At 55.6% G+C, this 21,668-nt stretch overlaps 2 protein-coding genes across 9 annotated transcripts in view; one reads left to right on the top strand and one right to left on the bottom strand.

Moving 5' to 3' along the window:
• The first annotated feature begins 3,642 nt into the window (after positions 1–3,642).
• On the top strand, positions 3,643–11,481 carry ASB6 (ankyrin repeat and SOCS box containing 6). 3 transcript variants are annotated; one of them, XM_017848333.1, is made up of 6 exons: positions 3,643–4,231; positions 5,385–5,566; positions 6,601–6,707; positions 6,799–6,907; positions 7,443–7,529; positions 7,645–11,481. In XM_017848333.1, the coding sequence occupies exons 1-6, from the start codon at positions 4,119–4,121 to the stop codon at positions 8,310–8,312; spliced, it is 1,266 nt and encodes a 421-aa protein (XP_017703822.1). In that variant the 5' UTR covers positions 3,643–4,118; the 3' UTR covers positions 8,313–11,481. The 3 variants fall into 3 exon arrangements, with proteins under 3 accessions (XP_017703822.1, XP_017703823.1, XP_017703824.1); XM_017848334.1 differs by lacking the exon at positions 5,385–5,566; XM_017848335.1 differs by lacking the exon at positions 6,799–6,907 and having other exon boundaries at positions 7,645–7,749.
• The window catches only part of NTMT1 (N-terminal Xaa-Pro-Lys N-methyltransferase 1), an 18,751-nt gene continuing 7,562 nt past the window's right edge, over positions 10,480–21,668 (bottom strand). Inside the window, exons 1-4 of one of the 6 annotated variants that reach the window (XM_017848343.1) lie at positions 20,639–20,820; positions 13,242–13,457; positions 11,775–12,027; positions 10,480–10,872 (exon numbers count right to left, since the gene is read on the bottom strand). In XM_017848343.1, the coding sequence (XP_017703832.1) occupies positions 10,616–10,872; positions 11,775–12,027; positions 13,242–13,403 (672 nt within the window). In that variant the 5' untranslated portion in view covers positions 13,404–13,457; positions 20,639–20,820 and the 3' untranslated portion in view covers positions 10,480–10,615. Of the gene's footprint in view, positions 10,873–11,774; positions 12,028–13,241; positions 13,458–20,638; positions 20,821–21,668 lie in introns of those variants that run through there. The other 5 variants (XM_017848342.1, XM_017848345.1, XM_017848344.1 and 2 more) reach the window with 5 other exon arrangements.

Here is a 21,668-nt window from a genome sequence, read left to right as displayed (position 1 = left end):
CCCTCACTCCTTCTCTGTCAGCGGAGCCCACCAGCCTTGTCAAGGAGTTTGTTATTGGCTCTAAGACTGTCAGAGCTGGGAGGGTCCTCAGGTTATAGGTGAGGAAACTGAGGCCCAGAGACCAGAGGGTCATGCCTGGGGTCACTCGTGATAGTGGGTTTACGTGTGCTCCCCAAAAAGATATGTTCCAGTCCTAGCCCTGGCACCTAGACTGTGACCTTGTTCAGAAAAAGGGGTTTTGCAGATGTAATCAAATTAAGACGTGGCTATAATGGATTTGGGTGGGCCCTATAAATCTGGGGACCCATGCCCGCTTAGAAAGGAGAGGGGGAGGCTGGGTGCAGTGGCTCATGCCTGAATTTGACCTTTCAGCCTCCAGAACTGTAAAGAAGTGAATTTCTGTTGTTTTAAGCCATCAGGTTTGTAGCCCCTTGTTACAGCGGCCCCGGGACAAAAGCAGGGCTCAGATGAAGTCATCCCACCCAGCTCTGCCGGGACCCCACGAGACTACACCTCCCCGAGTTGCTCACCATGTGCCCTTGGGTAGCCCCTTGTTACAGCGGCCCCGGGACAAAAGCAGGTCTCAGACGAAGTCATCCCACCCAGCTCTGCCGGGACCCCACGAGACTACACCTCCCCGAGTTGCTCACCATGTGCCCAGGTCTCCGTCTCCTGAGGGGTGAGGGCCATCACACAGGTGAGGAGACCAAGTCCTGACAACACAGGCACGGTGTCATGTGATCAAATGTGTTGTGTGATCAAACAAGAGAGGGGCTGTGAAGACCTGGGTCGCCTGAGAGCGGCTGTACTGTTCAGGGCCTTGTGATCCATTGAGAGGGTGGGGGACCCTTCAAACAGGGGGCAGACACTTCCAAACCCTCAGAGTCATGCCAAGGCAGGTGCAACCAGGGCAAGCGTCCCATCCAGATGCTCATTGCTGTCTGGTGAGAATTTGGGCCCTTCTGATTTTTACAAGGCAAGTTGGAAATCTCCATTTCCGTGTGAGCAAAACGTCCCGATTTCACTCAGGAAGATACTTCTTTCCCTCAGCAAGAATCAAGGCAGACGTGTGTGGGGAGCCGTGGACCCTTGTAGTCTGCAGTTGCTTCTGGGAGGCCCAAGCTAGTGGGTCTTGAACCCAGCTGCCCACCCCCACCCTTCCTTCCTGCTCCTTTAGGTAATGGAAGAGGAAGAAACTGAGGCACTCTGAATGCCTGGCGTCAGGGGCGGTTTTCCAAGAGCCTGTCATTGGATCTGACAACAGCTTCAACGGCCAGAGCCAGCAGTTACTAGCCACTGCTGCCGCACCCTCAACCTTGCCTGTCAAGGCTCGTTGCTGGACCTGCACATGCTTTGGGTTTCCTTGTACAGGTAGAGGGCTTTACTCTGCCCATTTAAAAATGTTTCATCTGGCTGGGCGTGGTGGTTCACGTCCGTAAGCCCAGTATTTTGGGAGGCTGAGGCGGGTGGATCACCTGAGGTCAGGAGTTCGAGAACAGCCTGGCCAACATGGTGAAATCCTGTCTCTACTAAAAATACAAAAATTAGCCTGGCGTGGTGGCATATGCCTGTAATTCCAGCTACCTGGTAGGCTTGAACCCAGGGGGTGGAGGTTGCAGTGAGCTGAGATCCTGCCACTGCACTCCAGCCTGGACAACAGAGTGAGACTCCATCTGAAAAATAATAATAATAATAAATAAATAAATATAAAAATGTTTACTCCTGGCCGGGCGCGGTGGCTCAAGCCTGTAATCCCAGCACTTTGGGAGGCCGAGACAGGCGGATCACGAGGTCAGGAGATCAAGACCATCCTGGCTAACACGGTGAAACCCCGTCTCTACTTAAAAATACAAAAAAAACTAGCTGGGCGAGGTGGCGGGCACCTGTTGTCCCAGCTACTCGGGAGGCTGAGGCAGGAGAATGGCATAAACCTGAAAGGCGGAGCTTGCAGTGAGCTGAGATCCGGCCACTGCACTCCAGCCTGGGTGACAGAGAGAGACTCCATCTCAAAAATAAAAAATAAAAAGTTTACTCCTAAGATCCATCGGATTGTCTTGAAATGTGCCTTTAAATGTTTTTTCCTGGGCTGGGCAACTCTCGCTGTCTGGCGGGTGCCAGGGAGAGGGGCCCAACTTGGCAGAGCGAGGCCCGGGAGGCCAATGCTGTGATGTGGACTGCTGGGGTGGGAAACCCCTCTTCACCGGCTTCCCAGAACCAAGAAAGGCATCAAGGCTCCCCCTCCAGGTGGGAGAGGAGGCTCAAATGCATGGCCCAAGGGGAGGTGCCTCGACTCCAGAAAAGTGTGGTTTTTCCAAGGCAAGCTGGAAATGTCCATTTCTGTCTGAGCAGAATTTCCCGATTTCACTCAGGGAGAAGATATTTCTTTCCTGCAGCGAGAACCAAGGCAGAAATGTGCTGGCAGCTGTGAACTCTGTGGCCTGGAGCTGCTTCTAGGCAGCCCAAGCTGGTGTTGCCCTAAAGGGGCTTAAATCTGGCTGCCCACTCCGCCCCTCCTTCCTGAACCAGAGGGTTTTGGTTCCTTCCCACTGAATTCCACTTCCACCGACACAGCACGCTGGCTCCAGCGTCTCAGGTAAGTATGATTATACATTTCTTGTTTGTTTGTTTTTGAGACAGAGTTTTGTTCTTATCACCCAGGCTGGAGTGCAATGGTGCGATCTCCACTCACTGCAACCTCCGCCTCCTGGGTTCAAGCGATTCTCCTGCCTCAGCCTCCCAAGTAGCTGGGATTACAGGTGCCCGCCACCACGCCCGGCTAATTTTTGTATTTTTAGTAGAGATGGGGTTTCATCATACTGGCCAGGCTGGTCTGCAGCTTCGAACTCTTGACCTCAGGTGATCTGCCTGCCTCAGCCTCCCAAAGTGCTGGGGATTATACCCATTTTACAGATGAGGAAATCCAAGTTCAGAGCCAGGCAGTAGCACACTCCTATGTTCCCAGCTTCTTGGGAGGCTGAGGCGGGAGGATCACCTGAGCCCAGGAGTTCAAAGCTGCGGTGAGTTGTGATCACTACACTCCAGCCTGGGAAACAGAGTGAGACCCTGTCTCTAAAAAATACACAAGATTCGGGCCAGGCGCGGTGGCTGGCCTATAATCCTAGCACTTTGGGAGGCCGAGGTGGGAGGATCACGAGGTCAGGAGTTCGAGACCAGCCTGGCCAATATGGTGAAACTCCGCTCTAATAAAAATACAAAAATTAGCCGGGCGTGGTGGCCGGCACCTGTAGTCCCAGCTACTCGGGAGGTTGAGGTAGGAGAATCACTTGAACCCAGGAGGCGGAGGTTGCAGTGAGCCAAGATCACTCCACTGCACTCCAGCCTGGGCGACAGAGTGAGACTACGTCTCAAAAAAAATAAAATTAAATAAAAAAATACACAAGATTCATTGAGTCCATCAAGGCAGAGGTGGAGAGGGCTGGCAGCCGTCCTGGCCAGGTGCTCCCTGGGACAGAGAATAAGAAACTGAGGAGGGGACGTGCGAGGACCCTGGTCCTCATCATTCCAGTCAGCGGGCTGGGTGGTGACAGAGGTGGCCCAGCCCCTCTTCAGGGAAGGCGAGGGCCAGGCCGAGCCGGAAGGGGCAGTTGTCTGATGAGCTCAGCGCTCAGGGGCGCCCAGCGCGAGTGGGGCAGCGACAGAGCCGGGGAGCATGACCGGCGGAACTCGGATGGCGCCCAGCGGTTACGGGCGGGATCGCAGGGCGAAGCCAAGCCGGGCCGGGCCCTGGCAGGAAAGGACGGGCCCGCCTGAGTCTCGGATCTGGCTGGCTCGATCCCCGACTCCCCCACTCCGCTGGGACCGCCTACTGGCCATCGCCCGAGTCGGCCTGGCGGTCGTGCCCTGGGACGCGCCGAGGTCCTCCGAGCCCGCAGGGGGCGTTGTCGCCATGCGGGCCACCCTCTGTCGGCGCGGGCAGGAAGTACCAGGGTCACTTCCGGCGGGGGCGCGGCTTGGGCTGAGGAGCTGACCCGGCCTGGCGCAGGGGCTGCACCAAGGGAGCAGGTAGGTTCAGCGGCCGCCGGAGCGCTCCGGTCGGCTTCTGGGCATCTCGGCCTCGGCGAAAAGCGCGACCGCCCTGCTGCGCGGGGCCCGCGGCGATGCCGTTCCTGCACGGCTTCCGGAGGATCATCTTCGAGTACCAGCCGCTGGTGGATGCGATTCTGGGCTCCCTGGGGATCCAGGACCCCGAGCGACAGGAGTCTCTGGACCGGTAAGTCGCCCCCTCCCGTGAGCTGGCCGAGGCCGCTCCGACCCTGCGGCGTCCCACTTTATCACCACAAGCCGGGCGGGGTGGATGCGTGCCCCTTGACAGAGGAAGGGACGGGCGGAAGCCGGGGTTGCGTGGCTCGGAGCGCGCGCTGCCCCGCGCGGATCGCTCTCCCGCCCCTTGCATGGCGGAGGCGAAGGGCAGGGAGGGCCCGAGGGCGGAGGCTCGCGGGGTGTCGCAGGGCCTGCGCCTCAGCCCCACCCTGTCGCCTGCCTGTGCTGTGCCACCCCCCGGCGTGGCAGGGGAGCAGGCTGGAATCCGTAAGGCCTCAGATGTTACCCCAGAGCAGTGTGAAGGTGGGCTTTTGTAGCAGAGTTTGCGTTTTTATAGACAAGAGCTGGTCTGTCGTGGACCTGCAGGAAAGGTGTCGGGAGCGAATCCGCATTCACTGCCCATGGTACTAGGCGCCTGGGGTCCATCACTGGCTCAGCAAAATCCCCGCCTTGGTGCGTGTGCTCCAGAGGAGAGACTGACGAGTAATTGCGCGGCGGCACGCGAGGTGGAAGGGAGGAGAGAGCACAGGGAAGGGGCTCAGGTGTTTGCGGGGGTTGTCAGTTGGAATTTACAACACGTCGTGATGATGAGTCTCCGCATCCGGGGACTCGCGTGGAAACGTAGGCTTTCTTCGTCAATATCAGCTAAAGGCCTCAATGGGAGAGGAGGGAGGAGGCTGTGTTGCTGTCCTGGCTGCAGGGGTTGCCGGGGCCGGGGTCCTACAGCTTTGAGGGTGAAGGGCTTTCTGAGGAAGCAGCATCAAAGTCGGGCGTGGGCTCTTGGCCTCCAGGGTTCCCTTCAGTCCCAGCAGCCCAGGTGTGTGAGGCTTTGTACCCAAGTCTGCGACCACACTCGGGGCCACGCGGGAGGAGAGCGCAGACAGACCCAGCCCATTCTCCGCAAATCCGAGTCTGCTCCCGTCTTAAGAGATGCAGCCTGACCCTCTCTCTAGTTCAGAGCTTCTCCCAAGCCACTGTGACCCACAGAGCCAGGGCCCTGCTTGCTGATGATTCTAGCAGGACACTAAAGCCCACCAACCCACAGGCTGCCCGATCAGCCGGTCCCACAGCTGTGCCTATCCTCAGCCTCTCTTCTGCCCCAGGCCCAGTTATGTCGCCAGCGAGGAGAACCGAATCCTTGTTCTCACTGAGCTGCTGGAGAGGAAAGCCCACTCTCCCTTTTACCAGGAAGGTGTGAGCAACGCCCTGCTCAAGATGGCTGAGCTGGGGCTGACCCAGGCGGCCGACGTTCTCTTGCGGCATGGGGCCAATCTCAACTTTGAAGGTCAGCGAGAGCCCCCGGGGGTGGGCAGGTGACTTAAACGTGGCTCTGCGCTGGGTGGGCGTCCATGTCTTCAGCCTTGGCTTTTACCATCCTCTGAGGAGTGACTTCCCCCCCTTTATTTCCTGGGTGGCTGTGACTAAAGAATCTCCGATTGGGTGGCCTCCCAAATCCTGCGGGTTTTCAGATGGCTCTCCCCACCTCTGTTCCAAGGGCGGGCGAGTGTTGCTGCTTCTACCATGTGATTGATTAGCAAACTTTCCCCAGCTCCCAGAGTAATCCCCACTTCCATTAATGCGAAAATGCAGCTACTGGCATTGTGCCCAGAGCTAAGGGAAGATAATTTTCTGCCACTTACTCTGAGCCAATTTGTGTTTTTTTTTCTCATGCCATAGGGAGAGGGGAAAACAGGCCGCATTAGGCATAAATCACCACAGAACATGCTGGCTTCCAGCTCCTGAGTGCGAGGGATGGAGATGGAGCCATGCTCCTTTCTCTGTTTTTCACCCCGGGGAGGGCAAGTTTAGCCGGGAGACAGGCAGGGCTGCCTTGTGACCTAATGGGGGCCTGAGACAGCCAGGCACGTCTCCTTTCCCCATCCAAAGACAGGCTTGGAGGCTGCTGGGTTCCTGGAGGGTCAAGGAGCTGAGACGGGAGGGCCAGTTCTGAAGCCAGTGACTTGGAGACCAGCTTGGAGAACCTGGCTGTTACCACCAGGCCTACAGAGCGGAGCAGCCATGGAGTTGCTGCATAGTGCGGCCTCCCAGCCATTCTGAGAGAGTGCGCCGTTTTACGGTCCCTTCTTACAGAAGAGGAAACTAAAGCCCCAACAGCTTCAGTAGCGTGCCCACCAGAACACCCCGAGGGCCCTCTAGTATCTGGTGAGGACAGCTCTGTCCTAACCCTTGATGGTGACAGGAGGCTGGGCCTGTGCTTCTGGACACTTTAGGTGGGAGTTTGGGGCTGGGCTCTGCGTCCAGGGGCCCCATGAGAATGCAGATAGGCAGGACCCCCACGAGCTGCATCTGTGCCTTCAGACCCAGTCACCTACTACACGGCCTTGCACATCGCCGTCCTGCGGAACCAGCCGGACATGGTGGAGCTGCTGGTGCATCACGGCGCCGACATTAATCGGAGGGACCGGGTAAGTGCCAGGTCCAGCTTGTTTTGAAGCAGGGTTGGGCAGGGGCCTGAGCAGCTTCCCAAGCCAACCTGGCTGTGCTTGTTTGGCTCAGATCCACGAGAGTAGCCCCTTGGACCTGGCCAGTGAGGAGCCTGAGCGCCTGCCCTGCCTGCAGCGCCTCCTGGATCTTGGAGCTGACGTCAATGCCGCTGACAAGCATGGTGGGTGCTTCCTGCAGGAAAGCAGGACAGCTGGGCCCCCGGGCAGCTTGTGGGGGACACCCAGGGTGCGCCAGGACAACAGCTAGGTGGGCTGACTGGATGCTGGCCCTGGCTGGTGGCACAGCATGGCTGGGCACACAGGGATTCTGCTTTCTTGCTGAGCTCAGAGGCTTGAGAGAGACAGTGCAGTCATTGTCCCCGTGCTGGCCCTCAAGGGCCTTCCATAGGAAGAAATAGGGCACGTATGCACTCAGCTTCCAAGAAACAATGGCTTCCCATTGGGAGAGGCCTAGCTAACATTTCAGGTAGCATCCTGGGGTCCAGAAAAATCCTACTTTTCTGCTGGGGGCCTTTCTGCTCCCAGTTCTGTGGGTGGAAAGGCAATGACCAGAAGCCCATCACCCTCAGCCCTCACCCGAGCTGAGAGCTGTCTCTGAAAGTTCATCTTCTGATCCGGAGTGTCTGGATTTCTGCCACCTCCTCTGGGTTGCCCTGACCTGGGCTTCCTGGCCTCCTGCTCCTCCTCCCTCCCTAGGAAAGACTGCTCTGCTCCATGCTCTGGCCAGCAGCGACGGGGTACAGATCCACAATACTGAGAACATCCGGCTCCTGCTGGAAGGAGGTGAGGCTGGCGCGCTCCTAGGCCTTGTCCTCTCACCCGCCCCTTCAATGTGTGCTGTTGCTTTGCCGGGGTTGAAGACCTTCTCCCAGTGTCTCTTGTTCTATGGCTCTTCTAGGGGCAGACGTCAAGGCCACCACCAAGGATGGGGACACAGTGTTCACCTGCATCATCTTCCTACTTGGTGAGACCGTGGGAGGGGACAAAGAGGAGGCCCAGATGATCAACCGCTTCTGCTTCCAAGTCACACGGCTGCTGCTGGCACATGGGGCCGACCCCAGCGAGTGCCCGGCCCATGAGTCCCTCACCCACATCTGCCTCAAGAGCTTTAAACTGCATTTCCCTCTCCTGCGCTTCCTGCTGGAGTCCGGAGCCGCCTACAACTGCTCCCTGCATGGCGCGTCCTGCTGGTCTGGCTTTCACATCATCTTTGAGAGGCTCTGTTCCCACCCAGGCTGCACAGAAGACGAGAGCCATGCGGACCTCCTGCGCAAAGCCGAGACCGTCCTGGATCTCATGGTGACCAACTCTCAGAAACTCCAGCTGCCCGAAAACTTCGATATCCACCCTGTGGGCAGCCTGGCGGAAAAGATCCAGGCCCTCCACTTCTCCTTGAGGCAGCTGGAGAGCTATCCCCCGCCCCTCAAGCACCTGTGCCGTGTGTCCATCAGGCTCTACCTTCAGCCGTGGCCTGTGGATGTGAAGGTCAAAGCCCTGCCTCTGCCTGACAGGCTGAAGTGGTACCTCCTTAGTGAGCACAGTGGCTCCATGGAAGATGACATCTGACGGGTCTCAGGCTACAGGAACAGGGGACATGGGCAGCCTTAGGTCAGCCTGTTGGTAGAACCTGGGACAGCCTTAGAGGGTCTTTTTGATCTGGGAGATGAGACGGGATCCTTCATGAGAAAAGCCAGCCAGGTAGAGCCTGAAGCTGTGATCACTCCAGTGGTGAAGGGTGTGGCTCTGTCTTCCAGAGAGACTGCTCCCTTCCCTCCAGCAGCACTCCAAGTCCCACCCATGTTAGACAAAGGAACAGGGCTTGGACTGAAGTCATGTTTATACCCTCTGAACTGGAGGGCAGTGCCAGGGCATTTACAGAAGCTGGGAAGGACCAAGCCTCCACATCCCCAGGGCTGCGGGGGTCTTGTTTGCGGCACGTGGCAGTACAGCTGGAGAGGAAGCCTGGGGCGCGTCCTGTGCGGTGCCAAGGCCCCACCTCTGCCCCTTTTCCTTCCAGGTTCTGTTGCAGCAGTGTTTCTGGTGGGCTAGTGGGGAGGAGACACTAAGGGCCCCACAGGCTTGTCTTCATGGTGTTGCAAGCCAGGCTGGCCCCTGCCTGTTCCTGTAGCTTTGGGGCCAGGTCAGCCGTGGCCCCGCCTACCAGAACTGTGCTCTGCTGGCAGCTGTGCTTGTGCCAAACCCAGGGCCTCAGCGACCATGACCTCTGCTAAAAAGCAATCATGAGTGTGCGGCTGGGGACAGACCTCTCTGTTGTCTCCTGTTGAGGGGCTCTCTTTGGAGCAACCCAAGAGCCGACTGTACCACCCAACTGGGAGCCCTCAGTCCCTTCCAGGTTGCATCGGTCATTGCGAATTGTGGAAATGCCTCTGGGGATAAAATGAGGTGACTAAGTGATATATTTATAAGATTAAACTGACTTTCTTGGCCTTAACGGTCCTTGTACAAAATTTCTGCCCCGCCCCTCCACAGTTCAGGATAGAGGCTCCCACAGCAGCTGGTAAGGAAGGGGGTGGCAGGTGTGAGGAGATGCTGTGTTTGGGGAATTGTTTCCAAGTCCCTGCAAAGAAGCACCACTACAGACTGGCAAGGGCCTCCACAGTGTTGAGGTCCCATTTTATTATTATTTTTTTCGAAACAGTCTGTCACCCAGGTTGGAGTGCGATGGTGCAATCTCGGCTCACTGGGACCTCTGCCTCCCAGGTTCAAGCAGTTCTGCCTCAGCCTCCTGAGTAGGTGGCATTACAGGTGCCCGCCACCATGCCTGACTGATCTTTGTATTTTAGTAGAGACGGGGTTTCACCATGTTGGCCAGGCTGGTCTCAAATTCCTGACTTCAGGTGATTCACCTGCCTCTGCCTTCCAAAGTGCTGGGATTACAAAGGCATGAGCCACTGTGCCCGGCCCCCATTTTATTTTATTTATTTTTTGGGATGGAGTCTCGCTCTGTCACCTAGGGTGCAGTGCAGTGGTGCAGTGTCGGCTCACTGCAAGCTCCGCCTCCCGGGTTCACACCATTCTCCTGCCTCAGCCTTCCAAGTAGCTAGCTGGGACTACAGGCGCCCACCACCAAGCCCGGCTTTTTTTTTTTTTTTGTATTTTTAGTAGAGATGGGGTTTCACCATGTTAGCCAGGATGGTCTCGATCTCCTGACCTCGTGATCTGCCCACCTCAGCCTCCCAAAGCGCTGGGATTACAGGCGTGAGCCACCGCGCCTGCCCCATTTTATTTTTCACTTTAAATGCCTGCCAAGGAGCAGCCTCAAACCCAGAGAAGAACGAGGCTTCAGGGAACTTCCCTGCTGCAGGCTGTTGTCACGCTTTAAGGGTCCCAGGCTTCCACTGCCAAGCAGGACTTGGCACGTGAGCACCCCCAACCACAGCACCATCAGGCAGCACCCATGGGTTCCACCAGCCCAGCTCTGTCCCTCCCCTAGGTAAAGACCACACTGAAGTCTTCAAGTCCCCAACAACCAGGTTGGGGGTGGTTTCCTTCCTCTTCAGGCAGCCAGGCCCATGGCTGGAAGGCTAGGCTGGAGGCCCAGGGAATCGGCTACTGATGTGACCACCGTATTCCCACATGGGGAGCCCTGGAGCCCCTTCCACCCAATCCCATCTCACAGGGCAGCAAGGCCTGGGCTCCTGCCTCACCGCTGGTTCAGCAGCACCCTCCCCCCACTGGGTCCCACCTTGCCTTTTGAAGAAGAATCCGCATAATGAGTGGACGGCAGACAGCTATATTTAGTGATGCCTCGACACTCACGAACCGCCAGTGTGGCGCCTGGATCTTGCCCAGCTGCCAGCTCCCCCCACCCGGACTGTGGTTCCTCAGTTTCTCCTGCCAGCCCTGGCTCATCTCAGGGCAAAGCTATAGACGTGGTAGATCTCATCGGGGAGGTCCTCCTGCCTCTCCTCAGCCAGGAGGCTGAGGCCTGCGCTGCAGATGATCCTGCGGACCACATCCAGGTCCCGGCACACACTGCTGTCCACGTCATCCAGAATCACGCCCTCCTGGGCCATGTTGTCTTTGATGACGATGATACCGTTGGGGCGGAGGCTGCCCTTGCAGCGCCGCAGGAACTCGGCCAGGTGTTGATCGGTCAGGTGGCCTGGGGAGGGCAGAAGCAAGGTTACCAGTGCACAATGCAAGGGGATGCTGGCCACCAGATGGGATGTATTTCTCAGCCCGCCTGAGCCCTTCATTTGTGCCCAGCATTTTGTGTGCACACATGGCCTCCCTGGCTCTCAGCAGTCCCGACAGATTTACTAAACCCCATTTCATAGAAGAGGAAACTGTGGCTCAGAGATCTTCTACCTAGAGACACATGAAGCCAGAATTTAACTTGACGGGGTGACGTCCAAGTCCTGCCTGATACCTACACGCCATGATGCCCCACCCCTGCCAGGCTTGGATCAGAAGAGTGAACCTCGGCTAAGAGTTTGGCATTGCAGGAGCTTCTGGACAGACTGCCTTCCCTACACTAGAAGTCCCCACAGAGGCTTCTGAGACCACAAAATACAAGGCCAGACCTAGCGTGTCCACAGCAGGCCTGTGCTGCCCACCTCAGGAGGTGGCCGACTGCTGCTAGTGGCCTGCCGCGCCAGGTCAGCAGCCCAGGGCACAGCGCTTGAGGTGTACTGTTAGGCTAAGAGGGTGCAGGGCTAGACACAAAGCTTAAACTTTTCATCTTATTAAAAATAAAACCCTTATAAAACTCTCACTTTGAGTGCAGTAAGTTATTGGCCATTAAAATTTAACAAAAAACTGCACCCAAATGGATGGTAGCAGGTCTTCAACTGAAACAAAACCTAGAAAGAAGAAATCTACCTTTTAGGCTGAGCCTGTCCCTCAGTCCTGGGAAGCATGGGGTGGGGGTGGGCATGGGGGGATTGGAGAATCCTCACTGGCTTACTTGCTGCAGGAGCGCAAAGTCCTGGTCCTGACACCTTATGGGGAACCCGAGTGGCAGGAGATGTACAGGTGGGCAGGGAAGGGCGGTGGGACCCTCACCTATCACCCACTGGATCCAGATCACGTCGTAAGAGTCCGGCTCTGGGGTGAAGTCCTGGAGCCCACAACAGAAGTAGTTCCTCACCCTCTTGCCCTCCTCCCCCAGGTAGGTCTTGGCTTGAACCAGGAAGTCCTCCGTTACGTCGACCATATCCACCTCTCTGAACAGCGGCAGGAGCAGCCGCTTGGTGATCCTCCCAATGCCAGCTCCACAGTCCAGGGCGCAGGACGTTCCTGTCTTGTTCGGGCCTTCCTGAAAAGCAGAGGCATGTAACCTATCGGAGAGACCCTGTCGCCGCACGTGGGGGCCCTTCCTCGTGAGCCCTGGGACTCAGACTCCAGTCAGGATTCCAGGACTCCGCACAAGCTGAGCACTGGCGGGGAGGTCTGTGCTGGCTGCCAGCTTGTACAGAGTCCTGATTCAAGGGGATAAGCGTGGAAGGCCACCCTGCTGGGCCACATATTCCTTTATCTTTGCAAGTTTTTTTGTAGAGACAGGATCTCATTCTGTTGCCCAGGCTGGAATGCAGTAGTGGGATCATGGCTCACTGCAGCCTCAGACCCCTGGGCTCAAGCCATCCTCCATCTTCCCGCCTCAGCCTCCCAAGTAGCTGGGACTACAGGCATGTGCCACCATGCCCAACTCTTTATTTTTATTTTTATTTTTTATTTTTTGTAGAGACAGGGCCTCGGTCTGTTGCCCAAGCTGGTCTCAAACTCCTGGGCTCAAGCAGTCCTCCCACCTTGAAATCCCAAAGAGCTGGGATTACAGGAGTGAGCCGCTGCCCCAGCCCTGGGCCACACATTTCTAAAATGAAAGCTAATTTCCACGTAAAGGTGGTAACTTGAACAGGTACACTAATCTCTCCTGAGTCTCCAGGTAAACAACGGCAGAGAGGAGCGGGGAGAATGGAAGTAGGACAACAGGTGAACGAGGGTGCGGAGAGGGAACGCGGAGGGAGGGGAGGCGCTGGATGGAGCAGGTGGCCAACAGCAGCCTCCAGTACCAGCCATGAGAGAGACAAGAAGGTGGGGGGCTCCAGGCCCGGGCCTCCCAGCCTAGTACAGAAAAGGCTGGGGTTGCAGCAGAGGGTAGAAACCATGGCATGTAACTAGGAGTCTTCGTCCAGAATGGCCAACACCCTCAGCCCAAATACCCATGGACATGGCAGGAGAGCAAGGGTTTTGTCCCTGGCAAAACCCAACAGTTGAAGAGAAGTTTGCCCAATTCGGGCACCTCAGTTCTGCCTAACAGCCAGCTCCTGTCTGGTAACCTTGAGGCTAAGTCCACAGTCTAGAATTTACCCCACTGTGCCCACCCAGCCCAGCTCCTCAAGGCTTTGGGGTAGGTACCAAGAGACAGCCAACGACCCTGCAGTGTTACATGTAAAAGGTGGCACCCCACATGGACTCGGCAGTGCCACCAGAGCCACAGCCTCTCCTGGAGAGCACGCCAGACCTGCCTACCCTCAAAAACCTCTGCAGAAACTTCCGGGAGCTGTTGATGTCGATGCTGGAGATGTGGCCATACCCCCCAAGCATGCCGTCCACCGTGGGTGGGATTTGTTTCCAGTAGGTCTTGGCCTTGGAATAGAATTGCTTCTCGTCTTCTATCACCTCGCTCGTCATGCTGTCACCAACCACGGCTCTGCTCAAGCACCACGATCAGCACCCGCAACTCTCCTGGGTAAGGAAGTGGGTGTGAGTCAGCGGGCCAGGGACCTGGCAGAAAGGCCCCCGGGGCAGAGGGCCAGTCTCACGCCAGGCTTCACAAGTCACACATGCTGCTGAGTGCAGAGGGAAGTCCAGGGTCCCCAAATCTGCTTCTACCCCTTGGATAACAGCATCTTCTGTCTTTTGCACTCGGAGCACCCGCCCTAATTCCTAGCTTCACGTTCTTTTACGTTTTCATTTTTTCTGGAGTGCAGTGGTGTGATCACAGCTCAATGCAGCCTCCAATTCCAGAGCTCAAGAGACCCTCCCAACTCACCCTCCGGAGCAGCCAGGACTACAGTTGTGTGCCACCATGCCTGGCTAATTATTTTTTGTAGAGATGGGGTCTCACTACATTACAAAGGTTGGTCTTGAACTCCTGACCTCAAGAGATTCTCCCACCTTGGCCTCCCAAAGTGCTGGGATTACGGGTGTGAGCCACTGTGCCTGGACTGGCTTCAAGTTCTTGACATGCTTTATATGACACCTGACGCAGTGGCTTCCGGGCACAGAAAACCCTGATCAATAAAGAGAAAAGACCGCAAAGCAGAGAGCACCAACAGACCCTGGAGGGCCAGGGAAGTTTCCACGCCTCCCTTCCTCTGGCTCAGAGCACAGCAACAACTCACGGTGGGGTCCAGTCCTCCGTTAATGAGGAGTGCGGACTCTGTGCCAGGCACCAGGCTGTGAACCAGGCAGACAGCCAGGCAGAAAACAATTCTACAGACACAACCACACCTGCAGGGAGGGCTGCAGAGGAGAAGCACCAGTGCCAGCAGAGCACGGAGAGAGGAAGTGGACTCAGATGGGGGGACCAGGGAAGGCATCCCTGAGGAGGGGACGCATAAGCTGAAACCAATGGATGGGCAAGAATAAATGCAGCCGGTGGAGGGTGACAGCTCTGCTCCCAGAGGCAAGGACAGACAGCCCTTGTGGCTGCCAGTTCCTGGTCTCACAGTCAACTCCAGCAGTTTCGACTGCATCCTACAGAGCAACGAGTGTGAACCACCCTGAGGCCCAGCAGAGAGTGGCCCGGGAAGACCGGTGCTTCTGAAGACTGCTGGCAGCAGTGGAGACGGCAGGGGGATGAGGAGACCGCTGCCACAGCAGGAGAGGGAACTAGAAAGCCTCAGCTGGGTCCTGGCAGCAGAGCCCAGGCCCACCTTGCCCTTCAGGACAGGGATGACAGTTCAGTGGCTCCACGCTCCAAGGGCGGTCAGCCTGCCATAAGCTTCCCATAGGCACAGTGCTGTTACCAAGGCACACCACGCTTAGGGGCTGTTCTAGTTGCTGTGAGGCTTGCCAAGACCTCAGAGAGCTCTAGTCCAGGAGGACAGGGAAAGAGCAAAGGGAACGAAAATACGCAGCAGAAAAATAAGATTCTCATGGAACCATAAAGTGCTGAGGAAACTCAAAGGGCAGAGGAATCCTTTCTGAACAGCAGACAGGGGCAGTGGCCTGGAGGAGGCAGCCCGAGCTGGGCATCCAAGGACAGGGAGTGCTGGAGGGGTGGGGCACAGACAGAGGGAGCAGCTGTGGGACAGCATGGGCCATCAGAGGCAGAGAGTGGAGGTGGGGAACACAGTGTGGAAGGTGAGCTGGGAAAGGCAGACGGGGCCTGGATGAGGGCGGCCCCAAGTGCATGCTGGGCACCAACTCTCAGCTGATGGGCTTCCCACGCTGCCAGGGCCTAACCTGAAGGGAGGCAGAGTGAGAATGGCAGTGGCCGTGCTGGCTGTCACAGGACAAACAGCAACAGCGGGAGGCAGGAATCCCAGCAGCAGCAGCAGCTGCTACATCCTGATAAACCCATGATAAAGGGAAAATCTCCTCGGTGGAAAACGCACAGCTGACTGGGAGCTGCAGCTCACCACCTCGCACGTGCTGCTTCCACACAGGAGAGCAGGGGGCTTCTAGCAAATGCCTGTCGCCAAAGTTGACAAATCGTAGGTCTAAATCCGTCTGCCTGACCCCTGGAGCTACAGGGTCAACACGGAAGAGTCCACATGGGGAACTCGGGCACAGTTCTCAAACACAACTCAAAGCTTAAAACCCTAAGACCCAGGAACGCTCTAGGGGCTTCAAGAGAAGTGGTCAGAGGGAAACGGGAAAACGCCCTGAGAAGGAGCACAAGGCCTTCGGTAAGCAACTATGAGGAAAGAGAAGGGAAACTAAACCCAAGACAAGCTGGAGAATATTTTTCTTCTTTGTTTTTCGAGAAAGGGTCTCAGTGTCGCCAGACTAGAGTATGGCTCAGGTGACCCTCCCATCTCGGCCTCCAGGGTAGCTGGGACTACAGGCACACACCGCCACACCTGTCTAACTTTTGTATTTTCTGTAGAGACGGAGTTTTGCCATGTTGCCCAGTCTGGTCTCAAACACCTGGCTGCAAGTGATCTACCTGCCTCGGCTTCCCAAGGTGTTGGGGTTACAGGCGGAAGTCACTGCACCCAGCCAAGATTTTTCATTGGTCAAATTTGTTACTGGCCCCCAGTACTATCTTCTGCACTACTATATTCTGAACCTGTCCTGAAAGAGAAGGATCTTTCCAGAAGCAGCAGGCCCACCCCAGCCAGTCAGCTCAAGAATACTTCTAACCAGGCCGGGCGCCGTGGCTCACACCTGTAATCCCAGCACTTTGGGAGGCCGAGGCAGGCGGATCATGAGGTCAGGAGATCGAGATCCTCCTGGCTAACACAGTGAAACTCTGTTTCTACTAAAAATACAAAAAAATTAGCCGGGCACGGTGGCGCGCACCTGTAGTCCCAGCTACTCGGGAGGCTGAGGCAGGAGAATGGCCTGAACACAGGAGGTAGAGCTTGCTGTGAGCCAAGATCGTGCCACTGCATTCCAGCCTGGGCGACAGAGCAAGACTCTGTATAAAAAAAAAAAAAAAAAAAAAAAAAAAAAAAAAAAAAAAAAAAAAGAATACTTCTAACGGATGCAATTCTCCTTCTGTTACTGGTCAGCCTTTTCCAGAGACCCAGCCAGCCAGTGGGGGCAACAGGGAAAGGCCTGTTGTGGCTGCTGAGAACAGAGGGGATGGGGTCCCTCCTCTCCAACCCCATGCCTGACTCCTTCAGCAGATTTGAGCTTTCTTCACAGACAAAGTCACACACCAGCTTTCTGAGGGTCCAGAGAGAGCTGACAAGACCCATGTGCTCTACCGGGGCCCGGTTCTTCTTAGATCCGTGATTGGGTCTTTTCACCCTTAGCAGAACCCTTTGGCTGTGCCTAAAGAGAAGCCTGCTTAAACCTCTCTTCAGATTCTTGTTTTTTTGAGATGGGGTCTTGCTATCTGGCCCAGGCTGGCCTCAAACTCCCGGGCTCAGGCCATCCTCCCTATTCAGCCTCCCAAGTAGCTGAGATTACAGGCGTATGACACTGCGCCTGGCTTCCCTCTTCAGATTATTGAATCCACTCGCAGACTGACCCCTCACTTTACCGTTCACGCACCAGGGTTTGGGCCACAATGAAGAAAGGCAGCAATCACTGCACCAATCAGGGAGCCCTTTGGGGTAACAGGCTGGGGAGGACCTTAGTTCTAATTATTGCACATAACACCCTCCCTGCAAGCTGACCACAAAGCTCCCACACTGGTGTCCCAGCACTGGGAACAACACTGCTGGAAAGAGAAAGCAGCCCATGGCTCAGAAACCCCGTCTCTATCAAAAATACACACATTCTAGTACCTCCCAGCTACTAGGGAGGCTGAGGTGGGAGGATCACTTGAACCTGGGAGGTCAAGGCTGCAGTGAGCCATGATCCTCCCTCTGCATTCCAGTAAGGGCAACAGAGTGAGACAGTGTGTCAAAAAAAGAAGAAGAACGAATTCTTGTTCCCACCGGACCTGCCAATCCTCAAGACTGCTAGATGTGCCATGGTGGCTGACAGGGAAAAGGGCCACCAATCTGAATGTCACCATGTAGCTGGGTTTGGTGGCTGCTATGGTCTGACGGGGTAAGGACCAGGTCAGGTGGGCTGCCTGCCCCTCTGCCAGCAGGCACCAGAGCAACCATGTCACAGCCCTCCATCAGTCACTCGGAGAGGACGGCATTTGAAACTACAGCCGGGTGCAGTGGCTCATGCCTATCATCTGAGCACTTTGGGAGGCTGAGGTGGGAAGACTGCTTGAACCCAGGAGTTTGAGTCCAGCCTGGATAAGAGCGAGACCCTGTCTCAAAAAACAAAAAACACTTGGTGGCTGGGAAAATTAAAGACAAAGGTTAAAAAACGAAATACTACTCTTCCACACCATGCTAGCACAACTCCCATTCAGACTGGAGCACAGCGAGAGCCAGCCTGTCTCCCTCTCACTGCCCACCAGTCTTGGCAAACTGAAGGTTTTGTATTCAGTTCTATCTCTCACCTGGCCTGGGAGCTCCCAGAGAGCAGTGGCAACATTTGAGATTTATCACTATGCTTCTCTTGCATCCCACGAAACACAGATATTCAACAGAAAGTTCATCTCTGATCAAATGAACAGAATAAATCTGAGGGCAAACGCGTACCGATTAGATCAGTGCCTGATACCAGGTGGGCACTGACTAATTGGTTGCCAAATAATACAAGAATGGGCTTTGTGCAGCTATAGCCATTTTCCACTTCTAAGAAAATCCTACAGACCAAAAGTCCAACCATTCAAAACTGGTAATACTGAAGGCTGTTACCGACAACATAATTTTGTGCTTTACCAAAAGCCTTGTAACATGATTCCTTTAAATGTCAGGGTCCCCTGAATAATCTAATTTACAAGAATTCCACCTACACACAAATTCTAGGAAAAAGCCAGGGGAGGCACATATTGGCCAGGAAATAGCGAGCCTGACTTTGACATTTGTCCTAACAGCTGATTCATTAATAAATGGGATTCCTAGGGTCCTGGCTACATTCTGTCCAGATTGGAGTGGGGCAGGAGGAGGTCCCTAAGAGTCCGAGGGCACAGCAAGGTCGGTCAGCCAACAGCAGGAGGTCCTGCTACACTCTGCTCCAGAGGACAGATGCCATGTGGCTGCAGGGCCTGGGAGGAGGCCAGGAGCACCCTGGTTTTGTGTGAACTCTAGGCTAGCTCAGAGAGGAAGAGAAACCCCTCACACCTGGTAAATGCCTGCTCGGCCAGTAAATGTGATCCTACATCCTTCACGGTCACCTAGCTGCTGCCTCCTCCTCCCAGCCAAGGTGTTCAGACCCACGCAGCTGCCCCAGCCACTGCATCTCTTCTCCCACAACCCATGGAAGAAAACGGTGCTGAAACTGTCACCGGCAGACTTTTGCAGTCATCTCATCCTACTCATGTTAAGTCTCTACGGAAAAGCCTGCCTAAAAGTGACCTCCACCCTCTAGCAGCCTACTGGACAGAATTCATCCTCCCTGGATCTTTGTGGACAGCAGCAGGCCACATGCAAATGGCAGAGTGCTCTAAGAAAAGGAAAGAAGGGAGAAAGGGAGGGAAGAAGACAAAACAGGGGATACATTTAAAAATTAACAAAAACTCTGATGGAGTCGGATGAACCAGATCTGAATCTTGGCTCTGCTCACCAGCTGTGTAAGCTCAGAGAAGACATCAAACCTCACCATTCCTCAGTTCATCTATAAAATGGAGCAGTAATACCGACTTTACAGAAAGCCTGTGATTAAAAGTGCACATGAGGCCGGGCGCGGTGGCTCAAGCCTGTAATCCCAGCACTTTGGGAGGCCGAGATGGGCGGATCACGAGGTCAGGAGATCGAGACCATCCTGGCTAACATGGTGAAACCCTGTCTCTACTAAAAAATACAGAAAACTAGCCGGACGAGGTGGCGGGCGCCTGTAGTCCCAGCTACTACGGAGGCTGAGGCAGGAGAATGGCGTAAACCCGGGAGGCGGAGCTTGCAGTGAGCTGAGATCCGGCCACTGTACTCCAGCCTGGGTGACAAGAACACAACCCCTCTCCAAAAAAAAAAAAAAAAAAAAAAAAGTGCACATGAAAAGCTTAAAGTGCTTTGCACAGTGCCAGGCACATATTCTCTTGAGCTTAGAAATTCTCTGTCAAATGAGATTCTTGTCAACTCTGCCCACTATGATGATCAAATGGGAAAACTGCCTTAGAATGCCATAGAAGCTGTACTGTTGGACACACCTAAGGGACTGTTACTGGTATGCTGGGCGGCCAATCCAGCAGACTCAAACAGCTCTGCAAATCAGCCAGAGTGGGGAGCGAGCTTCCTCTGCTTACAAGCACAGAACCCCCACCGAGATTTTTTAGATGCTATCCTTGTGATCCCTGGGCTTCCGGCCTCCACCAAAACACTCCATGCGTACTTCCAACCCCCACGCAGTCCTCAGTTTACAGAGAGAAAAACCAGCACACTAAAGGAAATGATGTGTCTTTAAACATACAAACAAACAGGAAGCCGAGAACAGAATTAAGGAGGGATTCCAGGCTCCTTATCCCAGCTCTGGTTCCTCCCAGAGGCTCATCCCATCTCACTGGGCAATCATTCTACACACCACAACCACAGGTTACACTGTCCCTCCCCGCTGTCAGGGTCTCTGACACCAGCTGTGGCAATCACTTAATAGTACAGAGGAGAAACCGAAGTCCAGAGAGAGAGAGATCACAGTTGATGGGCAGCAAAGCCTGGGCTTTTCGATATGGCAGCCTCCCTGCAGACAGGCTGACCTTGGCCGCAAGGGCTCTGGGGGTGTCTTTTTTGAGCTGCACCTGTGTCGGGTTGGCGCTGGGGCGGGACCTAAGGTTAAATACGACAGCAACTTCTATGCAACGGGCACTTCACTGTGCCAGGCTCTGAACTGGGCATTTTACCGATTTTACCGATTCCTCCCATCCATCCTCCGAGTGGGCGCTCTCCATATCCCTGTTTCTCGGAGGGGAAACAAGCTCAGAGAAAGGGATTTGCTGCGGTCTGGGGACCCGGGTGGGGGAGTGCCCTGCCTGGGCTTTGAGTGCCTTGACTTTCCTCCTGTACCCCAACCCATGGACTGACTGCTCCGTAGTCCCTGCCCAGGTCCGGCCCGTGGACCGCTTGGGGACGCGCACGTGGGGCCCGTGCAGGCCCGCGCGCACGCGCCGGGTCACGTGACGAGCCGGGGACCTCAGGGCGCCGAAGCAGTTAGGGGTCGCGGCCTCCCCTCTCCCGGCTTCTGCCTACCCTTCGCACCGCCTCGCGCTACTCACTCCGCGCGGGGGCTCCCGGGACCGAGAGAAGAAGATGGGGAAGAGGAAGGTAGGGCGGCGGCGGCGGAGACCCCACAAGGTAACCGCAGCTCCAACACACCACGACCAGACGCGACAGCTCGCGGCGCGCGCTCCCTTTGTCCGCTAACGTCACTTCCGGGCTTTAGGGGCGGGGCCACGGCTGGCCCCACCCCCTCGTTCAGCTCGCCCCACCCCTCGTTCAGCTCGCGCCCCCCCTTGTTCGGCTCCTCCCCTCCCGCGGGCTCCGGATTTAACCTGACTTCGTTTGAAAATAATTTAACTTACTTTTTTTTTTTTTAAATTGAGACAGAATCTTGCTCTGTCAACCAGGCTGGAGTTCAGTGGTGCGATCTCGGCTCACTGCAACCTCTGCCTCCCAGGTTCCAGCGATTCTCCTGCGTCCGCCTCCAGAGTAGCTGGGACTACAGGCGTGAGCTACCACACCCAGCTAATTTTTGTATTTTTAGTAGAGGCGGGTTTTCACCATGTTGGCCAGGCTGGTCGCGAACTCCTGACCTCAAGTGATCCTTCCGCCTCTGCCTTCCAAAGTGTTGGGATTATAGGCGTGAGCCACTGCGCCCAGCCTAATTTGACTTCTTTATTTATTTATTTATCTATTTATTTATTTATTTTTGAGACGGAGGCTCGCTCTGTCGCCCAGGCTGGAGTGCAATGGCCTATCTCAGCTCACTGCAAGCTCAGTCTCCCGGGTTCCCACCATTCTCCTGCCTCAGCCTCCCAAGTAGCTGGGACTACAGGCGCCCGCCACCACCCCAGCTAATTTTTTTTTGTATTTTTAAAGTAGAGATGGGGTTTCACCGTGTTAGTCAGAATGGTCTCGATCTTCTGACCTCGTGATCTGCCCGCCTCGGCCTCCCAGAATGCTGGGATTATAGGCGTGACCCACCGCGCCCGGCCTAATTTGACTTCTTTTAAAAAAAAAATTAGGCCGGGCGCGGTGGCTCAAGCCTGTAATCCCAGCA

This window comes from Rhinopithecus bieti, unplaced genomic scaffold, assembly GCF_001698545.2.
Source record: "Rhinopithecus bieti isolate Rb0 unplaced genomic scaffold, ASM169854v2 scaffold_29388, whole genome shotgun sequence".
NCBI lineage: Eukaryota > Metazoa > Chordata > Mammalia > Primates > Cercopithecidae > Rhinopithecus > Rhinopithecus bieti.
The sequence above is the reverse complement of the archived record's forward strand: the minus strand, read 5'-3'. Positions and strand labels throughout refer to the sequence as shown.

What these genes read in the sequence shown, in the direction of transcription:
- ASB6 (XM_017848333.1), top strand. Translation starts at nt 4,119, where the DNA reads ATGCCGTTCCTGCACGGCTTCCGGAGGATCATCTTCGAGTACCAGCCG. An exon ending in CGACAGGAGTCTCTGGACCG is followed by an intron (nt 4,232 to 5,384) that starts GTAAGTCGCCCC and finishes CTTCTGCCCCAG; the next exon opens with GCCCAGTTATGTCGCCAGCG. An exon ending in GGCCAATCTCAACTTTGAAG is followed by an intron (nt 5,567 to 6,600) that starts GTCAGCGAGAGC and finishes CTGTGCCTTCAG; the next exon opens with ACCCAGTCACCTACTACACG.